At 51.7% G+C, this 22,887-nt stretch overlaps 1 protein-coding gene across 2 annotated transcripts; it reads right to left on the reverse strand.

The window, feature by feature from the left end:
- Positions 1-308: 308 nt before the first annotated feature.
- On the reverse strand, positions 309-9,308 carry LOC311528691 (small ribosomal subunit protein bS16m-like). Of its 2 annotated transcripts, XM_084644028.1 has the most exons (3): positions 2,935-3,166; positions 2,287-2,547; positions 309-1,467 (listed from the first exon to the last, which is right to left on the reverse strand). In XM_084644028.1, exons 1-3 carry the CDS (start codon positions 2,984-2,986, stop codon positions 1,331-1,333), a joined length of 450 nt encoding a protein of 149 aa, XP_084500154.1. In that variant the 5' UTR covers positions 2,987-3,166; the 3' UTR covers positions 309-1,330. The 2 variants fall into 2 exon arrangements, with proteins under 2 accessions (XP_084500154.1, XP_084500153.1); XM_084644027.1 differs by lacking the exons at positions 309-1,467; positions 2,935-3,166 and adding an exon at positions 9,194-9,308 and having other exon boundaries at positions 2,257-2,547.
- Positions 9,309-22,887: the final 13,579 nt, after the last annotated feature.

Genomic DNA, 22,887 nt, shown 5'->3' on the forward strand with positions numbered 1-22,887 from the left:
CCCACTGCCTTCCCTGGTTCTACCTCTATCCCCCCCATTGCCCCAGACCCCTGCTGCCTCCCTCTCCAAACCTGGGGCTTGCTGAGAAAAGCGAAACAAAGAAACATGCAAGTATCACTTTTCACAGCACACTGACTAGCTACCTGGGAGGCTGTGAAAAGTGATACTTGTATGTTTGTTAATATCACTTTTCACAAACTCCCAGCTAGCTACTGAGTGTGCTGCGAAAAGCAATATTCAACATACAAATATAATTTTTCATATTATTTGTGAGTCTGAAAAAAACCTACATCACTAAATTACAAGGATTTGGACACGTGTCTGTGCATATTTATTTGTTTTTCCTACAGTTACGTATTTTAGGGAAAAGTGTCAGTGCGGCCACCAGGAAGAATTGGTGGGTCACAATCCGAGGCCACCAAAAAATGTGTTCGGAGAACCCCTGGTTTAAATGTACTAATAGGCAAAATCCAAACCAGCCATGTCTGCCTGGACCTTTTCAGGCAGGACTTCAGGTATCACCCAAAAGATCTTATTTTTCTTTGGTTCCATGTATACATTTGCTCAGATTTTACTTCTCCATTAAAAATGTAACCGATTCCCAGCTGCCTGGCAAGTGAGAGCTGGCTGAGTTTCCATGGTTCTCCCCGCACCCTTATGGGTGTGCTGCCAAGGGAGCAACACACAGGCCGGCAATGAATCTCAAGTGCCTCTAACTTGCCTAGCTCTTCTCAGCCATTTCTCTTGCTGTGAGCTGCCCTCCTTTTGAGCCCCACCAACTTCCTCACATGCAGGAACAGCAGCAGATTGCCATCTTGGAGCAACAGCTGAGGAAAGCGTCTTTTCTGTCAGCACTAGAGTGGTCTATTGTATTGTGCTCTTCTTAAATAAGCAGGATACTGTGATCGTCCAGTGAGCGTGTCTCAGCTTTGTTACGTCGAGTGCTTTAAAAGGGGTGATGCGCTGCACTGTGTGGGCTGAGAAAGATCTCATGTGCTCCCCATCATCAATTCTGAGATTTGCACTGATTGGCATTAAGGCTTTTGGGGTGATGGTTCTATGACTCAAACTCAGTGGCTTTATTTGGTCTACCAGAGTCTGAGGTTGGTGATCTTCGGGGATGGTACAAGCCTTACCTAAGACATTTAAGCGAGTCAGAATGTGGATGGAAGACTCTAGAATGAATGATGTGCGAGTTCCTCCAAGGAACAGGGATAGCCGTCTGCCTCTGAACATAGCTCAATTCTTATTGTGCTTAACACGCTGGAATATGAATGGCTGCTATGGGTGGCTGATCATCTATGACCATCATGTTGTAATTCCTGGTTTTTTAAATTATTGTTTTAGCTGGAGTTTCAGCTGGAGTTTCTTCCTCAGAAGCTGTTATGGCTTTCAAGGCTCTTCGCTTCCTTAATCTTTCTGCATTTGTGATTGTCATAGGATGCAATGGGAAAAATCCAGAAAGACCTGAAAGAAAGATTATTGATATTTATAGCTGGAGTTGCAATATGACTGTTCTAGACGCACAGATTCAAAGGCTAAAAGGGAGCGCTGTGATGATCTCGTCTGACATCCTATATAACACATGTTATAGAACTTCCCCAAAATAATTCTTAGCATATATATTTCAGAAAAACATGCCATCTCAAGTTAAATTGTCAGTGATGGAGAATTCACGACAACGCTCGGTCAACTGTTCCAATAGTTAATGAGACTTTTAGGAAGTGAGAGTAATTGTCTCTCTCACTAACCCTCTAGTGGCTTGAAGTGCCTTTTACTGCTGTCTCGGCCAGCTCAGCCTCTCCATAAATGAGACCCGTTCCCATTTCCTCAAAAAGAACAGGAGTACTTGTGACACCTTAGAGACTAACAAATTATAGCTCATCTTAATTAGCCTTTTACAGTTTGTATGGCAACTCCCACCTTTTCATGATTCTCTGTATGTGTAGATAGATCTTCTTACTATATTTTCCATTCTATTCATCTGATGAAGTGAGCTGTAGCCCACAAAAGCTTATGCTCAAATGAATTTGTTAGTCTCTAAGGTGCCGCAAGTCCTCCCGTTCTTTTTCCGGATACAGACTAACAAGGCTGCGACTCTGAAACATCCCATTTCCTGTGGCCAAAAGAAGGGTGACTGCATATATACATATTCTCAAGGATTCATGCAAAGAAATGAAGAAAGAGTCTTTGGCACTCCAAGTATGCGGAGGATCACCAAGGAAAACCTATTGTTTTTTAAGAGAAATAAGCAAATAGTTCAGATTGGAAAACACACTGAGTTACCTAGAAGTTTTTCAACCGGTTTTGTGACATGTGCTCCACAACCAATCCAGTGTTTGATTCTCTCGATGTTCAAGCCAACAAGCTTTTCATTGTGGCTATTTGGGAGTGGGTCATAGCAGCCCACTTGCTCCAAATACTTGCTGTCCCGTGCTCGCTTGTTATATGCGGCCACTATACGGAAGAAGGGTCTGTTGGCACAACCACCAAGAGCCAATCGGATAGCTACGTGTCCTCCATGATAATTCTTCATAAGGAGATGAGCTGAAGGGAAGATCAACAGGTGTCACAATCGATTTGATTATAAACAGATGCGTATAGACGTCGAGCCAAAAAATTCCAAAGGCCTTAGAGAAAAGCTTGGTTTCATTTAAAAATCAAGAAAACTGCTGTAACCTGCCCTTACGCAGCAACAATAGATTATTCTTCATGATGGAATCGAAGTCTGTACCTTGCCAGGACATTGAGGTCTTACAGCAATTTATTTACAATAAAGATGACAGATTTGCTCTACCAACCCTTAAGAGAGTTCAGCGGTGAAGGCTGCACATTCTCCACTAACTGTGATTGATTTAGAGGGATGCAGAAACTGGGGTCTGTCAGTACAACATGGTGTGCACGCAACCCTTAACAAGCCCTGTCTGCACTTACCAAGGTGCACCATGATGACCCTTGAAAGCACCTGAAAGAGGAAAAAGACCATGAAGGAATCCCCGCCACTCCCAAACACAGAACAAGGGGCTAGCCCACTGCAGCTGTGCCGCTGTAAGTGCTATAGGGTAGACATAGCCTGAGTTGACAGAGACGAGAACCTGAAAGTTATACACCGGACCCTCGCTAGAACACGCGTCTATAGAACACAAATTCTGATAGAACGTGCTTGCGGATCCCAAATTTAGTCACCGTCATTAACTTTCATTGTAACGTGGTCCCCGCTGTGATGCAGTACGCGCTAGAATGCGGGATTTGGCATGGATCCCAAATCCCACATTCTAGTGAGGGTCCAGTGTAGTTTGAAAATCCTGAGGGAAACATGGGAGTTTAGTTGCAAGCCCTGCCCTGGCGCCTGTAGACTCTGTCTCTCATGACCCATGTGCCATGGCGATCCTGGGAATGGAAGTTTCAAAGCACCTGCCCCCACTCCCACTTTTATGCTTTGGGGTTTAGGTAACTTTCAACCTCTTAGGAGCACAGGCAAAATGAAAAGATTTTTTTTCCCCCCTGGTAGCCCTGCTAGGCATCAGCCTCACTGCCGCACCCTGCCTGCTTTTCTGTTTCAATAGCTTTGTTGCTAGGGCAATGCCAACAAGTGCCACATGAGTACATAAAATCACTTGTCATTTTAAGGTAAGAATTAGTTTCCCCATTATATTGGTGTTCTGAGGATTTGGTATTATTTTATATATGTACGTTAAGGCTGTCAATCACAGTTATCTCACACGATTAACTCAAAAAAATCAATCGCGATTAATCACGCTTATAACAATAGAATACCAGTTGCAATTTATTATATATTTTTTGATCCATTTTCAATACTGATTTCAATTACAACACAGAACACAAAGTGCCGACTGCTCACTTTATATTATTATTTTTTTATTACAAATATATGCTCTGTAAAAATGATAAAACCAAAAAAATAGTATTTTTCAATTCACCTCATACAAGTACTGAAGTGCAAACTCTTTATTGTGAAAGTGTAACAAATGCAGTTGGGTTTTTTCTGATTGCATCACTGCACTCAAAAACAAAACAGTTTAAAACTTTAGCGCCTACAAGTCCACTCAGTCCTACTTCTTATTCTGCCAATCGCTAAGACAAAAGTTTGTTTACAACTGACAGGAGATACTGTTGCCTGCTTCTTATTTACAATGTCACCTGAAAGTGAGAACAGGCGTTCCCATGGCACTTTTGTAGCCGGCGTTGCAAGATATGCCAGATATGCTAAACATTCGTATGCCCCTTCATGCTTCGGCCACCATTCCAGAGGACATATTTCCATGCTGATGATGCTCGTTAAAAAAATAATACATCAATTAAATTTGTGACTATACTCCTTGTGGGGAGAATTGTAGGTCTCCTGCTCTATTTTACCTGCATTCTGCATATGTTTCATGTTACTGCAGTCTTGGAAGATGACCCAGCACATATTCCTTTTAAGAACACTTTCACAGCAGATTTGACAAAACGCAAAGAAGGTACCAATGTGAGATTTCTAAAAACAGCAACAGCGCTCGGCCCAAGGTTTAAGAATCTTTACAATTTTTTTGTTTTTTACAGAGCAAATATTTGTAATCAAAAATAAATATAAATTGAGGACTGTACACTTCGTATTGTGTTGTAATTAAAATTAATATATTTGAAAATGTAAGCATGCCAAATATTTAAAGTAAATGGTATTCTATTGTTGTACAACCGCACAGTTAATCGTGATTTTTTTTAATCACTTGACAGCCCCAATATATGTGTGTGTGTGTGTCTATATGTACACACACTATGAAAATTACTTGATTGGGTTGCAGTAATTGTTATTCTTGGATATTAACTAGTTCAGGGACTCCTCAAATCTTGCTGCTAATTGCCCGTGGTTTAAGAAATAGCCGAGAACTCCCGGTTCACAGGACGTGTGTGCGGGTCTCTGTGTGTGTGGGGGTGTCTCTGTGTGTGTGGGGGAGTCTCTGGGTCTGTATGGGGGTGTGTGTGGGGGTGTCTCTGTCTCTGGGTCTCTGTGTGTGGGGGGGTCTCTGGGTCTGTGTGGGGGGTGTGGGGGGGGGGTCTCGGTCTCTGGGTCTCTGTGTGTGGGGGGGTCTCTGGGTCTGTGTGGGGGGTGTGTGTGGGGGTGTCTCTGTCTCTGGGTCTCTGTGTGGGGGGGGTCTCTGGGTCTGTGTGGGGGGTGTGTGGGGGGGTCTCGGTCTCTGGGTCTCTGTGTGTGGGGGGGTCTCTGGGTCTGTGTGGGGGGTGTGTGTGGGGGGAGTCTCTGTCTCAGGGTCTCTGTGTGTGGGGGGGGTCTCGGTCTCTGTGTGTCGGGGGTGTGGGGGGGTCTCTCTGTGGGTGTCTGCGTGTGGGGGGGGGTCGGGAATTCAAAACCGCTGGTTTTATGCTGCGGCCTCCCCCGTGGCTGGCCCCGCTCCCGCCGCCGGATCAGAGCGGCCTCGACCCCAGCCCCCCTCGCGGCTGGCGCGCGGCTACGTGGCGGAGGGGCGGCGCTGCCAGGCCCGGCCGGGCTCCTCCCCCCGCTCCCGCGCACGCCGGCTGAACCCCCCGGATCCGGGCCTCACGGGCCGCCGTAGCGCGGCAGCGGGTCGAGTCCCGCCGGCACTGTCGGGACCGAGCCGTAGCACGCCTGCGCCGTGCGCGCCCGCGTCTCGCGGCCGCTTTTCCCATCGGCCCCCGCGGGAAGTCGCTGCCTGGGGACCACTCGGCCGAGGCACCGTCAAGGTCCAGACTTCGGAGAAAACAATAAAAACTAGGAACGATCCTGCTCGTCATGAAACAATCAAAAGATTTCAGGGTCTGCTGGAAAGCAGCGGGTGGCCCCGCTTTGGCCCGCATCTGCCTGTTGGCTGCCCTGTAACAACCCCCCGGCTTTCACAGTGCTGGTGGGGAGTCACTCGGGGGAAGGGAGTGGGGGGACATGGCTCCCTGGGGGCCGACAAGTCGCCCTTGGGTGTCCAACTCAGGTGGACTTGCTGACGTGAAGCAGGGGTGCTGAAGGCTCTGAGACTCAGAGTCAGGAGGCGGTGACGCCAGGTGACTTTCCTCCCTGGAAAAAGAAAAGGAGGACTTGTGGCACCTTAGAGACTCACCCATTTATTTGAGCACGAGCTTTCGTGAGCTACAGCTCACTTCATCGGATGCATACCGTGGAAACTGCAGCAGACTTTATATACACACAGAGAATATGAAACAATACCTTCTCCCACCCCACGGTCCTGCTGGTAATAGCTTATCTAAAGTGATCATCAAGTTGGGCCATTTCCAGCACAAATCCAGGTTCTCTCACCCCCTCACCCCCGTCCCAAAAACCACACACACAAACTCACTATCCTGCTGGTAATAGCTCATCCAAAGTGACCACTCTCCCTACAATGTGCATGATAATCAAAGTGGGCCATTTCCAGCACAAATCCAGGTTTTCTCAGCCCCCCACCCCCATACACACACAAACTCACTCTCCTGCTGGTAATAGCTCATCCAAACTGACCACTCTCCAAGTTTAAATCCAAGTTAAACCAGAACATCTGTGGGGGAGGGGGATAGAAAAAACAAGGGGAAATAGGCTACCTTGCATAATGACTTAGCCACTCTCAGTCTCTATTTAAGCCTAAATGAATAGTATCCAATTTGCAAATGAATTCCAATTCAGCAGTTTCTCGCTGGAGTCTGGATTTGAAGTTTTTTTGTTTTAAGATAGTGACCTTCATGTCTGTGATTGCGTGACCAGAGAGATTGAAGTGTTCTCCGACTGGTTTATGAATGTTATAATTCTTGCCATCTGATTTGTGTCCATATATTCTTTTACGTAGAGACTGTCCAGTTTGACCAATGTACATGGCAGAGGGGCCTTGCTGGCACATGATGGCATATGTCACATTGGTGGATGTGCAGGTGAACGAGCCTCTGATAGTGTGGATGATGTGATTAGGCCCTGTGATGGTGTCCCCTGAATAGATATGTGGGCACAGTTGGCAACGGGCTTTGTTGCCAGGATTTCCAGGTTTATGGATCTTGGGTAGTAGATAGAATATCCCAGGTCGGGGTTCCAGGGGAGTGTCTGTGCGGATTTGATCTTGTGCTTTTTCAGGAAGTTTCTTGAGCAAATGCTGTAGCTGCTTTTGGTAACTCTCAGTGGCATCATAGGGTAATGGCTTGTAGAAACTCGTGTTGGAGAGCTGCCGAGCAGCCTCTTGTTCATATTCCGACCTATTCATGATGACAACAGCACCTCCTTTGTCAGCCTTTTTGATTATGATGTCAGAGTTGTTTCTGAGGCTGTGGATGGCATTGTGTTCCGCATGGCTGAGGTTATGGGGCAAGTGATGCTGCTTTTCCACAATTTCAGCCCGTGCACGTCGGCGGAAGCACTCTATGTAGAAGTCCAGTCTGCTGTTTCGACTTTCAGGAGGAGTCCACCTAGAATCCCTCTTTCTGTAGTGTTGGTAGGGAGACCTCTGTGGATTAGTATGTTGTTCAGAGGTATTTTGGAAATATTCCTTGAGTCGGAGACGTCGAAAATAGGATTCTAGGTCACCACCGAACTGTATCATGTTCGTGGGGGTGGAGGGGCAGAAGGAGAGGCCCCGAGATAGGACAGCTGCTTCTGCTGGGCTGAGAGTATAGTTGGATAGATTAACAATATTGCTAGGTGGGTTGAGGGAACCATTGCTGTGGCCCCTTGTAGCATGTAGTAGTTTAGAAAGTTTAGTGTCCTTTTTCTTTTGTAGAGAAGCAAAGTGTGCGCTGTAAATGGCTTGTCTAGTTTTAGTAAAATCCAGCCACAAGGAAGTTTGTGTGGAAGGTTGGTTTTTTATGAGAGTATCCATTTTTGAGAGCTCATTCTTAATCTTTCCCTGTTTGCTGTAGAGGATGTTGATCAGGTGATTCCGCAGTTTCTTTGAGAGCGTGGGGCACAAGCTGTCGGCATAGTCTGTGTGGTATGTAGATTGTAATGGATTTTTTACCTTCAGTCCTTTTGGTACGATGTCCATCTGTTTGCATTTGGAAAGGAAGATGATGTCTGTCTGTATCTGTACAAGTTTTTTCATGCAGTTGATAGATTTCCACTCCATACGGCTAAATGCAGTGCCTTGCATAATGACAGGTTTCAGAGTAACAGCCGTGTTAGTCTGTATTCGCAAAAAGAAAAGGAGGACTTGTGGCACCTTAGAGACTAACCAATTTATTTGAGCATGAGCTTTCGTGAACTACAGCTCACTTCATCGGATGCATACCGTGGAAACTGCAGCAGACTTTATATATTCACAGAGAATATGAAACAATACCTCCTCCCACCCCACTGTCCTGTTGGTAATAGCTTATCTAAAGTGATCATCAAGTTGGGCCATTTCCAGCACAAATCCAGGTTTTCTCACCCTCCACCCCCCCACACACAAATTCACTCTCCTGCTGGTGATAGCCCATCCAAAGTGACAACTCTCTACACAATGTGCATGATAATCAAGTTGGGCCATTTCCTGCACAAATCCAGGTTCTCTCACCCCCTCACCCCCCTCCCAAAAACCACACACACACAAACTCACTATCCTGCTGGTAATAGCTCATCCAAAGTGACAATGTGCATGATAATCAAGGTGTGACCTTAAGGGATTGCCACACTAAAGAGCTCCTCCCAGGGACTGTTCAAGAGCACCAGACCTATGGCAGGGAAACAGCCCGGAGAATGGGATTTTCAAAAGGGCTGAAGCAGGTTAGGCAAGTCCATAGGAGTTAGGTGCTTTGGAGGTTCCCACCAGACACCTAAATACCATTGAAAGTGTGGCCCAAAGTGCTTAAACACTAGGGCCCTGATGCTCAGCTGGTGTCAGTCAGGGAGGCTGAGAATCCGTGATAACATCTCCTGTTAACCAAGAGCACCCGCCCCTGCGCTCAGAAAGCCAGGGAGAGAGCAGGAGACAGCACTGGGTGCACAGATTCATGATTATGAATTATCTGCTCTCCTGAAATCTTCCCCTTTGGGCTCTGCTCTGAGCAGCCAGGGAAGCTGGGACCCCAAGGGCTCTCCCAGGATCTGGGCCCCTCTGGGCTGGGCAGTCACAGTGCTCTGAATGAAGCTCTGATCCACGAGTAATAGGGGCACACAGGAACTGATAATAACCCAACCTGCTGGGCCAAATCCCTCCCCCTGCCCTGCTCAAATACAATGAGAGAAACCCCCAGCAGCGCCCCTTACCCAGGAATCCCGTCACAGCCTCCTGGAGATTGTTCTCTTGAGGGAAATCCCGGATTCTCTTTTCCAGCTCAGGGGACTCGGGCACCGGATGCGGAGACATGGCCTTCTCATCCCTGCAGAGACATGAGCGTGTTTATTCCTCCCATTCCTTTGCTCTAAGTTCCTGCCCCCCAGAGCCAGATGGGGAGTGGGTGGGAGCTGGGCCACAGGCAGGGCTAACGGGGCCGTGACCTCTGCTGCCCAGGGAATTTACTGCCTGCACGATCTGCCGGGCCGGCCTGGAGACTGGGGGCCTCTCTCCATCCAGAGAGAAAACCCAGCCCAGGCAGGGCCAGCTCCCCTCACACCTGGCCCAGCCCCACGTTCCCTACAAGGGCCTGGAGGGGCTTCTCCCGGGGATGAGCGAGGGGCTCATTCTCCAGGCCCAGCTTCTTCTCAGCTTCTCCTCTCAGTCTCCAAGGGGCCTGGTCACTCCCCGTGGGGTGGGGGTTCTGGGACCGGGACACTGCCCCACGAGGGCCTGGGCTGGGACACTCAGCTCTTTCCCCACAGGCCCTTGGGCCCCCCTCACACGGGACAGGCTTTGGGCCATGACAGAGCTGGGGCCAGGTCCTAGCTGGGCCCTCGGGGTGACAGGCTCTCAGCCCCATTAATGATCCCCCAAGCCAGCCTGGTCCCAGGGAGGGTTCTCCAGCCCAGAGCTGTGGGGCACTCCCCTTCCCAGGGTGGGTCACACAGACACAGCGGCAGCAGCCCCAGGGCTATGGGGATGGAGGGGGGCTGGATCCAGAGGGTGAGACCGTCCCACGGTCGGGATGCTGGGTCTGCTGCCTGGGCTCTGAGCCCTGGTCTATACTAGGACTTTAGGTCGAATTTAGCAGCTTTAAATCGATGTAAACCTGCACCTGTCCACACGATGAAGCCCTTTATTTCGACTTAAAGGGCTCTTAAAATCGATTTCCTTACTCCACCCCTGACAAGTGGATCAGCGCTTAAATCGGCCTTGCCGGGTTGAATTTGGGGTACTGTGGACACAATTCGAGGTATTGGCCTCCGGGAGCTATCCCAGAGTGCTCCATTGTGACTGCTCTGGACAGCACTCTCAACTCAGATGCATGATTGTTTGCTGTTGCTCTGACGGAGGGAGGGGCGACTGAGGACACGGCTTACAGGGTTGGCTTCAGGGAGCTAAAATCAACAAAGGAGGTGGCTTTACATGAAGGAGTATTTCAGGCAGGACTTCACGGAGGGTTCCAATAAGAAATGGTGCACCTAAGTTATTGTTCTTATTGGAACAAGGAGGTTAGTCTGGCCTCTGATTGATACATGGCTAGATTTACCTCGCTGCACCTTCTCTGTGAGTGACTGCAGTGTAACCTAGAGGAATGAGTCCCCTAGACAGGGGGGGAAGCAAATGAGTACAAAACAAATCTGGTTTATTTCTTGTTTTGATCCACTCCATCCATCTTTTACATCTTTGGCTGACAGCAGATGGTGCAGAAGGACTGCATGCCATCCACATCTCATGGCTGCCCGGCACAAGATGATGCAATAGGACTGCTAGCCATCCTCATCGCTTGCCTGCCTGGCAGAAGATGATGCAATAGGACTGCGAGCAATACGTATCGCTTGCCTGCTCACCATAAGATGGTTCTATAGGACTGACTGCAGGATTAAAGAGAATGACCGGATCAAGTCACTCCAAATTTAGTCCCTGCGCCCATGTCTGCCCAGGCGCTCCTGATCGACCTCACACAGGCCACCAGGAGCACCTCGGACATGACGATGACGGCTACCAGTCCTATTGCACCGTCTGCTGCCACAAGGCAATGGGTTGCTGCTGCTGTGTAGCAATGCAGTACCACGTCTGCCAGCACCCAGGAGACATACGGTGACGGTGAGCTGAGCGGCTCCAGGCTTGCCGTGGTATGGCGTCTGCACAGGTAACTCAGGAAAAAAGGCGCAAAACCATTGTCTGCCCTTCCTTTCACGGAGGGAGGGAGGGAGGGAACGGAGGCCTGACGATATGTGCCCAGAACCACCCGCGACAATGTTTTAGCCCCATCAGGCATTGGGATCTCAACCCAGAATTCCAATGGGCAGCGGAGACTGCGGGAACTGTGGGGTAGCTACCCACAGTGCAACGCTCCGGAAGTCGATGCTTGCCTCGGTCCTGTGGAAGCGCTCCACCGAGTGAATGCACTTAATGCCCTTAGAGCATTTTCTGTGGGGACGCACACACTCGACTATATAAAACCGATTTCTAAAAAAACGACTTCTATAAATTCGACCTAATTCCGTAGTGTAGACATACCCTGAGTCTTTTCCTAGCACAACGAGGCCTGGGGGCAGACGGAGCCCGGATGTATCTGCTCACAGCACTTCTGACACCTCAGAGAGACACTGCCGCGGGGTGGGACCAATACTGCTGCCAAGGCCGTCCCGAGGGGGGTGCGGGCTCGGGGCAACCCCCCACTCGGCCCCAGACCCCGCCCCGCTCCACCCCTTCCCCCAAGACCCTGCCTCCTTCCGCCCCTGAAGCAGCAAGATTAATCCCATACGTTGCATTGATTGTGACTTATTTGCCTGATTTGAAACGAGACCAAAAGGACCTGAGTCTCCTCGCTGTCGATAGCCCCCGCTCGGCCAACATGCCCTGAGACTCTGAGGGGCGGGCGGCTGAGAGGTCTCACCAGAGGTCCCACAGGACGGCCAGGTCACCATCAGAGCGGATCGCTCTCAGATCCAGACCCACCTCTTTGTGAGGACCTCCCGCGATGAGAGCAACCCCCCCTTGCCCACCCTCCTCCTTGGGAGAGAGAGGGAAACAGGGGAAAAAGAAGCAAGAGAAGAGGAGAAAGGAGGGAGGAAAGAGGAAAAGGGAAACCCAAAAGGATAAACCCCAAGGTCCCCAGTGATTCCAAGCGTCAAAGCGCTCGGTAGGAAATCACATTCTGCCCCCTTAAGCCAGTGTTTTCTGTGCCGAGAATCCTGCCTGCAGCAGGTGCATCAGACCCAACAGGTTCCAAACCTCTCGCAGCCTCCGACCTTGTCCAAGGGACGTTCGTTTTCTGGCACAACCAGGGGTCGGAAAGGAGAAAACTCCACAGAGGCTCCTCCTCATGCTACGACGTGTATCCTAATTCTCTCCCCGTCCTCGAGGGGAGACCGGGAGAAGGAGACGTGCGGCAGCAAAGCCGGGGGGGTCTCAGCGACTGCCCTGGCCCTGCACCTCGGCCCTGCCCCGCTGATGTCGGGGTCTCTCTGTGAGGTCACCCCCTCCCCACCACCTTTGCCCAATGGGCTGAGGTCCTGCAAAAGGCCTTTGTGATGTCACTGCCCCCCCACCCCTCCCCTCCCAGCTGATGTCCTGCCCCTGCCCAGCCTCTTGGAGCTTGGAGTTGTTGCCCCCGGATCTCCGCACTCAATGACTGGTGAGTCGGGGGATGGAGCCGGCTATACAATAAACCACCAGTTTTTCATAAATTAGTCGACTTAAGGCCAGAAGGGACCATTGGAGCATCTAATATGACGCCCTGCATCTCCCAGCCCTCCCGTGTGTCACAAGAGCTGCTTTTTGATGAAAGCACTTTCCCTAAGGGCATCTAGTCTTCACTGGAAGACATCAAGAGATGGAGAATCCATCACTTCTCTTGCCAGTTTGTTCCAGTGATGAGTCGCCCTCCCTCTTACAAATCTCTGCCTTGTTCTAATGGTATTTTTCTGATTTCTGCTTCCAGCCATTGGTTCTTGTTCTGCCTTTCTTTGCAAGACTAAAGAGCCCTTTAAATACTTGGTGTTTTCTCTCAGCGAAGGCACTGCAGGCTGCCATCAGCTCACCTCTCCATCTTTTTAAAAACTAAACAGACTGAGTCTTTCAATCCCTCCTTATAAGTCTTCTCCATCCCTCAAATATGGCTCTTTTTTGCACCCTCTCCAGTTTTTTTTAACGTTATTTTTGAAATGTGGACACCAGAACGGGATGCAATATTCCAGTGTCAGTCTCCCCACTGCTGAATCAGCTCCCTTTCCATCCTCTCTTTATCTATCTGTAACCCTTCTGCCCATCAGAGTTGGCAGCAACAAGGGCCGGGTTCAATATCTAGGGGTTCCATTCCAATAACACAATGCAAACCGGCTCGAGCCCCCACCCAGTGACCTGGGACCAATATATACCACCCCCGCTGGGCGCCTCCAAGAGGCAATACTTCCCCTCTCGCAAGCACATAGTCTGTGTGTAGCAAAAGTCTTTTAATAACAGAGAGAAACAATGTGGCATTATGTTGGGGAAACACCACCAACAGGATTCATAACACAACCCATGAGCAAAAACAACCCCACCCCAGGCAAATTGGGGCATGCCCTTTTCCCTTTGGTTCTTGAGTCCAGCAACCCCAAATCACCCAAAGTCCCAAAAGTCCAATGCCCCAAAAGTCTCTGTCCCTGGTCAGGGCAGCCCCAGAGTTTGAAAGTTTATCGGCGGAGCTTTACCTCCCAATCTGGGTGGAAATGGGACAGGGGTAAGAGGCATCTTACGTGATCTGAAGCTGACCGCCCCATAGCTCCATAGCGGCGCTCCGCTCCGCCAGCCGCCCCACGAACTCCTTCGCTCAGCTGCGCTCCGCTCCGCCAGCCGCCCCACGAACTCCTTCACTCAGCTCCACGGCCCACAAGCAGCTCCTGCCATCCACACACTGCTCCGCGTCGAACTGCTTCACCAGCCGTCCCGCAAATTGCTCCACAATATATCTTCAGGCTCCCCCACTACTTAACACAACACTCAGTGATTTCAGCTCTTAGGTGAATTCAGCTTATAGTAGGGGAGCCCCAGTGCTGGTGCACTGTCAGCCCAAAGTGAGCTCAGCAGCCTATAACTAGACTTCTAATGAAATCAAAATTAGCTCTGATATTCCACAGTGGAGAGAGGAGGAAGTGCAATCAGCATGTAAGGCCCTCACCAAGGGGCCCATACCACCAAGTATTAATACTTGTCCCCAGCCTCTCTCCATTCACACAGTTTTGGAACCCATGACCCTTGCCTAGCGAGTGCTACTTAGTTGATGGTGAATCCCTCCATCATAACAAAAGGCCACGTACAGTTCCAAGCACAGTTCCCATAATCAGGGTAATAGCAATTTATTCTTCCTGCCCCAATAACAGAGACACTGGGGATCCCACAGCAGCCAAAGTGACCATTTGGGCAGCTATGGTCTCATTCTAGGCGTGGTGGGTGTGCCTATGCAAATGAGATCGGCCCCTGAAGTTCTTTTCCACAACTTGCCACACCTCACCACCAGATGTCAGGGTGGAGTTCATCCTGACACTGCTTACATCCTCCCCCCAGCCGAGACTTTGTCGTCCCGACAAATCACACTCCCTTTATACCAACTCATTGGTTTCCTCCAAAGGGCCTCAGGAAGCCCACTTTAGCTTCCACAAGCCTGTGTGCTAAATGTATTGGCTCCTCACTAGTCACCCCAGGTGCATCATAAGTTAACCGTTTCACTGGTCTTATCACCCTGTCTCGTCTATTGAGAATCTCTGTTGCCGAGGTAGGGGGAACATCCTCTTGAGTGACGGATGGAGAGGCTTCCCTGGAGGGTCCCTCGGCTACTGGCGTAGGCCCCTGCACTCCTAGTTCTAACGCTGGAGGGTCCAAGGTGCCCAGGACATCCTCTACCTGTCTGTCCCCATTGTCCAATAACCTGTGTGTGTCATCACAGGGGGGTCTCATCAGCAGCACCGGGGTATCAGAAATGGGCCTAAATAGTTCCGCCATTGGGTTTAGGGCGGAAGAGGGAAAACTCTCGTTTGGTTCAGCTGATCGAGACTGAAATCTTGTCTCCATCCCAGGATACACCAGGGTTGTGTCTTCCTCCTCAGACTCACTCTCAGATGTGCAGAATAGGGGTAAGTTAGCTGCAGGGGGCCCACTGTCTGTGTTGGATGGCGGCTTTGGTCTAGCACCTCTGTTCTGCCCGGCGGCCCTGCCGTGGCCCATCTCACAAGGGGTGCTTACCAATTCCCCCACAGGGAGCAAAAGGTTTCTATGCACCGTCTTTATTTGCCCTGGACCGTCTTCAGGTTTGATCTTGTAGACCGGCAGATCTCCCAGCTTTTCCATCACCAGGTAAGGTATTGCCTTCCATCTGTCAGCTATCTTGTGTTTGCCAGCAATACCCAAATTTCGCAGCAGGACTCTGTCCCCCGGCTGGAGCTCCTGCGAACGCACTCTAGCATCATATCGATGTTTGTTGCGGTCTGCGTTCTTCCGAGCCGCAGCGGTAGCTCAGATGTGTCCCTTTTAGCGCTCTCAATTTTCCTATAGGCTTCAGCACAAAGCGTATGGATCATCAGGGTATTCAGGTACTGGTCCCCAGCCCGCCTTCTGCAGTAATCCGCGAGTACCTTGAAGAGACTGGAGTTGGTCCCTATCAGCACAGACACATCAGAAGTCCCTTTAGGGTCAGGGCATATTAAGGCAGCTGTGTCTACCTCTTCTCTTACCCCAGCAACCTCCTCTGGGAATTCCAGGTGCACTATGACATACCCTTGATAGGGGTATTCATCCATGCTGAGGCCACATAGGCCAAGGCCAGTCAGTGGCTGTATAGGCAGGTGCCTAAGCATCTGTTGGTAGAATGACTGAAATATAATAGTCACTTGAGATCCAGTGTCAAGCACTGCTTTACACTCCACCCCTTCGATCCTCACCATGACCTCTGCTCGAGGCCCTATCAGTCCTGCAGGGATCCCAGCTGGACAGTCTTTTCTGGGGGAATCTTCAAATCCTGCAGACCTGAGGGGTCCCCGTCCCCAGACCCTCTGGCAGCTACCGGATCTCTCCCAACTGATCCTCAGCTTTCCATACACTAAGGAGGGGTTTTCTTCATTACGGCACTTGGCAGCACTGTGTCCATCCTGACCACATCGGTAGCAGAAGAATTGACCTTTCCCCCTTCGCCTGGGGGGGATGGTGGCTCTAAGTGCGGGCTTCTCAATCGCCACAGTTTGAGGCTTCTTATTCCTAGAAGTCTTAACTCGGTCAACGGTACTTTGCAGCTCAGCTATCCGTTCCGTCAGGACCTGCATTTGTTGGGCAAGTTCCTCTCTGGTGCTCACCATCAGTACACTGGCCATTTGCAGTGGTGTTGTGCTGGCTGGCTCCGATGTTTGGGCTTCCCAAAACTCACTGGCAGCCTGCCTTTCTTCCTCCTCTCGGACCTCTTTTATCAGCTGGGAGTAACTTGGGGGATGTTCCCGTCGTTCTCTTAGCCGGAGATGAAGTAGAATCGGGTTCTGATACTGAGTTCCTCTTACAATTTGAGCCAGTCTGGTCTGATCCATCTGCTCAGCAGTCACTGCTCCCCTCATGACAGCTCTCTGAAGCAGTCTCTCCAGTCTCTGTATGTAGGCTGAAGCCTTCTCGCCCTTTTGTTGTCGGGAATTAAGGAACTTACAGTAGCTGTCTTCAGGGCCCTCTACGCTCCCAAAGTTGTGTTCAAGGGCCTCTAGGCAGTCCTTCACACTGACCCCAGGGTCAATGAGCTTCAGGGTGCGAATCACATCTAATGCTGGGCCGCCAAGGCTCTCTATAAGGCATCTTCGCTTTTCTGCATCTGGTACGGCCCACTCTTGCAGCATTTCAGTGGTATGCTCTAACCAGGGTTCAAACTCCTCCTCCCCAGCAAATAATCTTAACTTACGACAAGAGTCTGACTCAGCATGGGGAAGCACAACCTTTTCCAATATTTGCCCCAGAGCTTTTGTCCAATCATCAGCCGAGGCTGCAGCCTCTGAGCTAGAAGCTGCTGAGCCAGGGCCCAACAAACCTGACATATTAGCCATTATACAAACAGTAATTTCCTCAAAATATAAGCACAAACAAAAAAAAATATAAATTGTTTCCCAATGTAGTGGATCACTCAACAGGTGCTTGCGAGGGGTACTGACCCAGGCGATCCCGGACGAGCCCCCAAAAATGTAACCCTTCTGCCCGTCAGAGTTGGCAGCAACAAGGGCCGGGTTCAATATCTAGGGGTTCCATTCCAATAACACAATGCAAACCGGCTCGAGCCCCCACCCAGTGACCTGGGACCAATATATACCACCCCCGCTGGGCGCCTCCAAGAGGCAATACTTCCCCTCTCGCAAGCACATAGTCTGAGTGTAGCAAAAGTCTTTTAATAACAGAGAGAAACAATGTGGCATTATGTTGGGGAAACACCACCAACAGGATTCATAACACAACCCATGAGCAAAAACAACCCCACCCCAGGCAAATTGGGGCATGCCCTTTTCCCTTTGGTTCTTGAGTCCAGCAACCCCAAATCACCCAAAGTCCCAAAAGTCCAATGCCCCAAAAGTCTCTGTCCCTGGTCAGGGCAGCCCCAGAGTTCGAAAGTTTATCGGCGGAGCTTTACCTCCCAATCTGGGTGGAAATGGGACAGGGGTAAGAGGCACCTTACGTGATCTGAAGCTGACCGCCCCATAGCTCCATAGCGGCGCTCCGCTCCTATCCATGGATGGCGTCACGGACTCACAGGACTTGTGCTCTCTCTCAGCCTCGTACAGTCCTTGGGAGGAACCCCCTTCCGTGTGACAGCCCTTCTCGGAGATCCACTCTCTCGAGGGTTAAGCCGTAAGCCCTTCCGCCTCCTGGAACCACTCTTCTCTGAGCCTTGAGCATGCCTGTCTGCCGTGGGCCCCCTCAGGGAGTCCCCTCACTCTGGACCCCTGGGGCCTCTACTCCCAGAGGGAAGAAAGCAACCCCGATCTCGAGACTGCCGTGACTCTCAGCCAGCGTAAAAGAGAGGGGTTTATTGAGCGTCTGAACACAGCACAGGAAACTCTCAGGGCCTCAGGCCTAATCTCCCTCTGCACAGTCCATCTAGGTCTCTCCTGCACCCATGTGGGCTCTGGCTGTTTTCTCTCCCCAGTCCAGAAGCTCCCTCCTTCCAGCTAAGCGTCCGATATCACCTTCCCACAAGCCTGTGTCCTTTGTCTTCTGTCCCAGGTGAACAGGCTGCCTGGGTCTCCTCTATCTCAGCCTCTCCTCTCCTCCCTCTTTTCTTTCCCCCTGGCTGGAAGCAGTCACCGGGTCTTCTCTCCTCAGCCCATTGTCCTTCTACTGGCCCGACCTGGCTGTGACTTCCAAGCTGGGCCTCCCGCTCACCAGTCGCTGGGGTATCCGTTCTCCAGGCCTTTGCCTGAGGGCCCAACTGACAGGAGAGATCACCGCTGGTCCTCTGTAACAACAAACTACCTCTCCCACCAGTGCCACCTCGTTAAACAAACAGCACCCAGGGAAACTGAGGCACGCAAACCATTGAAAAACCAAGAAAAGCCCCCCGTCATCACTGATGGCTTTGGCCCTGTTCCCCACAGTATCGCACCAGGAGCGGATGTTGAGTGGCTTGCCCGGTATGACACCTAAATCCTTGACAGAGTCACGGCTTCCTGGAGTACAGTTCCCCCTCGGTGGCCTGCCTGCTCTGTCCTGCTGCCCCCTCCCACTGCGCCATGAGGGGACCTGGTGACTGGAGCTGCTGTGGTTGTGTGAGAGCGCCGGGCTGAGAGACCAAAGGGCACCTCCGTTCTGGAACAGAGGGGTCTGGCCGGTAGGCGCAGTCGCCCCCGGTTTGGGGCACAGAAGGGGCTGTGGCTGGCAGCAGCTTGAAGCCCGTCCCCCAGCTGCGCTAGGCACTGTTTGAATGAATGCAACGTCCGTGTTACATACGGGCTCCTGGGGCTCGGTCGGAAGCACTGAACTGCCTCAGAGTTCTCTGTTTGCAAGGTCGGTGCCAGGAGATTAGAGAAACAAGGTGGGGAGGTGATCTCTTTCATTCTCCAACTTCTGCTGGGGAGAGTCAAGCCTTCGAGCTCCACAGAGCTCATCCTCAGGCCCTGGTCTCTCTCCCCAACAGAAGCGGGTCCAATAAACCATATGACCTCCCCGGCCTGGTCTCTCGGTGTTTTCTGCTCCCACGGGCATGGCTGGGAAGGGCCACAGGGCTCAGCAGGCTCAGGGAGAAACCTCAGCCCCACTGGAGACAGGAGGGGAGCAAACCTCACAATCCGTGTGGTCACTACAGGTCTGTGCAACTGCCCCCCACTCACTCAGTGGCAGTCTGTGCGGGAGGTCTAGAGTGGCCAGGTGTCCTGATTTTAGAGGGACAGTCCCGATTTTTGGGTCTTTTTCTTATATAGGCTCCGATTACCTCCCACCCCCGTCCCGATTTTTCACACTTGCTGTCTGGTCACCTGAGGGAGGTCTGGCAGCCCCCTCCCCAGCCACAGTCCGTGCGTGCCCAGCAGTCTGTGTGTGTCTCAGCAGCCCCCTGCTCACTCCCACGTGGAGCCCAGATCGGGGTGGGCTGGGCCTTGGTTTGTTTGATCCCTGAAGGGTTTTCTGGACACTAACTGGCACCCCAAGTTTCTCCTACTTTGAGGAAATCCCTGTGAAAACTCACCTTTTCCGGGTGTCTGTTTCACACCCTCTGCCAGAGACGTTCCCCATTCTTTCTCCAGTTCAGCTGGCAGCAGGTCTCGTGCGTGGGGCAGGGGAGAGCTGAGATTTCAGGCTGCCGTCTTATGGCGGGATTGCTGCGATTAACTGGCTGAACGTGCTAATTCTGAGGACGAAACGGGGAAAGGGGCAGAGATCGAGAGTCAGGGAGTGAAATGGAGAAAATACAGGAAGCATTTCGAGCAAGGGCGAAGTGCAGTGACCTGAATCCAGAATATTCTCTGCACCCCTTGTCTAACTCTGGGCCTGATTCTCTTCCGCATTGACGGCCCTTTCCCTGTCTCCGGCCGTGTCTGGAGGGCTTTATGCCCCTGTGCAGCCCCTTCACACTGCCAGGAAGGGAGAGCTGTTATGGAATCTTAGCCCAAAGAGGAACCAGGCCCTGTGTCACCTTCATCCTGGGTTTCAGATGACCCGGAGAAGTTGGGGGGCCACCGGGGCCTAGAGCATGGCCCTGCCACAGCGGCCCCGCCCCCGGTCATCCTCTTCCCCCGAGGCCCCGTCCCCCCACTGTTCACTCCTCTGGCCCCCGAGGTCCCCCTACCTGCCCCTCGCTCCTCTCCGCCTCTTCCCCCAGGACTCCACTCACCCCCTGCTTGCTCCTCTCCGCCCCTTTCCCCGAACGGGGGCTACCGGGGGCCATGGGGCCAGGCACCCGTCCCTCTTCTCTGTCTTCGGTGAGCGGGGGGCAGGGGGGTCCTTGGGGAAGGAGGTGAAGCAGGACAGGAAGAGGCACGAGAAGACGGGGCCGCGGGGGAAAAGGCCGAGGGGGGGTGGGGTGCAGGTTTTGGGGGAAGAGGCGGAGGGGGGATGGGAAGAGGCAGAGCAAGAGCAGGGCATCGGGCTAAGAGGCAGAGGGGAGCGGGGTGCAGGCGGGGCCCCCACTTCTCTGGAGCTTCGCTTCCAGCGCTCGTAAGTTGACCACGGGCCCACGGGCCTCCGGCGGGGAGACCCCCCCCACATCCCCAGCGTTTCCCCCCCGCATGGACGGCCTTTTGGGGGAGGCTCAGCCTCCCCTGGCCTCTTATACGGGCTGCCCGTGCTCAGCTCCTTCCACTCTCAGGAGAGGAGCAGCACCCAGGGGTGGGGCTGAGCCGGGAGGCGCTGGGTGAGGGGCAGAGGCCTCGGGAGCTGAGACCGCAGGGACATCCCAGGCATCCCCATGAAAGGAGCAGAACAGGGTTTACCTGGGGTGGGGAGTGTATGGAGAGCGTCCCAGGGTCGGTGGAGATGTATTGCCCTGGTGAGCAAGTGTGGCTAAAACACAGTGAGCAGGATTTGAACCTGCGCAGGGAAACCCGGTCGGATTTCGAGTCCAACGCCTTAACCGCTCGGCCCTCACAGCTGTGAGTGACGTGACCCCCTAAGGCCCAAGAAACTGGTAAATAATCACAGTGCCCAGGCCTGAAGTCTTCAGAAACACAGAATTCAAACAGGAAACCTGGCTCCCAAAGCACAAGGGGATTTGGGGTTCTCATTGCTTAGCCATGTGGTTAAACATCAAACCAACCCCCTCCTGTGGGGCCTGTAATTGTTGCTATCCCCACTGTAAAGGGAGACAGAGAGAGGTTCACTGACCTGGCCGAGGTCACGCAGGTAGTTAGAGCCCAGCTCTGCCCCTCCCTGCTTTATCCTCCCCTGTCCTGACTGTCTTGCTCGATTCCCCTGTTTTTATTGTCTCTTGTCTCTCTTTATAAACAGGACTAAGCCATGACTGGACTGTCAGCAGGGAGAATGGGACACGGCTCCCTTCACCTGGACCCTGGATTTCTCATTCCTTCAGAGAAACTTCTCAGTGGAAAAATGAATCACATTCAAATGACTACAGATTATGAACCGTTTGCTATTTTTGTTGCCTTGGAAAACTGCTCTCCCCCCCACCAGCCCCCCCACCCCAGCCTCTTCCCCTAAGTCAGAAATTATGGTTTATTGGTTCACTCTGATTTGTTTCATTTTTATGTTCGCGTCTCTTGCAACTAATTGGTCAGAACCTGTCACTTTCGAAAGTCCCAGACGCGTGCCTCAGTTTCCCCACCTAGCTCCCTTCTCGGTACCTTTGATTTTCCTCACAGTCTCCTTCAGATCACTGGTTTGTTGGCACCAATAACCAGGTCTGATTTCCAGGTCAGGAGACGTGTCCTCCAGCTGCTGGAACTTTCCTTTTTCACATCAAGAAAGAAACAGGTTTTTTCCCCAAATAATCATGATTTATTTTATTTTTGTATTTTACTATGAATTTCTTGCCACTGCAAAATGCTGAATTGAGGGGCCTGGAGAATGAATCTCTGTGTAGCCAGCCACAGAATAGCTACAGCTCCAGCAATGGCTGGGCAAGCTTCCCCGAGGTGTCCCATCAATGTGCTTCAGCCCTGATTGACTGAGACCAGCTCTGGGGACAGGACGGGAGTTCAGTCCCCGTGGGCAATTCACTATTCGGCCTCCATGCTTCAGTGACCAATAGATTCCAATGTTCCTGCTGGTCTTTGTTCTGTGGACATCTGCCCACCTGCAACTGGACTCCCTCAAACCAGCTCATTCCTCACCGGTTTCTCAACGGTCATCACGTCCTACAGACGTTTGCTCACTCCTGCCCTGGGCAGAAGAGAACCCCAGTGCCCTGGAGGTGACAGGCCCGGACTGTGTCCCCGGAGTCCCGGGGCATCGTCCCTGCCCTAAGGCTGTGGCTGCACTGGGGAGTTTACAGTGGCAGTCTCGAGTGGAGCTGCTGGAAGCCGACGGGAGGGAGCTCTCCACCTTCAACGAGCAGCCGTAGCCATGTTGGCAGGAGAAGCTCTCCCAGCACCATAGCACTGTCCACACCGGCGCTTTGGTCCGTGTAACTTGTGTCACTCGGGGGGTGGCTTATTCACACCCCTGAGCCACATACGTTCTACCGACACAAGGGGGAGTATAGACGCAGCCTTAGCAGAGACATGATTAAGAAAACCGCTTTAGTTTTGTAGGAAATGCAGGAACCCCAGGTTTGTAATAAAACCAAAGGAGATTCCGACCCCACGAGTCACCTTCCCCACTTTGCAGTTGTGCCCTGGGATAGTTGTTTTGTCTCAGCCTGTGGCCAGAATAATGAGGTGTGAAGGGGAAGGAGCCAGGCACCTGTCTATGGTGCTTCTGACATCCTAGAGAGGAGAAAGGAGAAAAGACGCTC

The sequence above is a fragment of the Lepidochelys olivacea genome, assembly GCF_965140295.1.
Source record: "Lepidochelys olivacea isolate rLepOli2 genome assembly, chromosome: 11".
In the NCBI taxonomy this organism is placed as follows: Eukaryota; Metazoa; Chordata; order Testudines; family Cheloniidae; genus Lepidochelys; species Lepidochelys olivacea.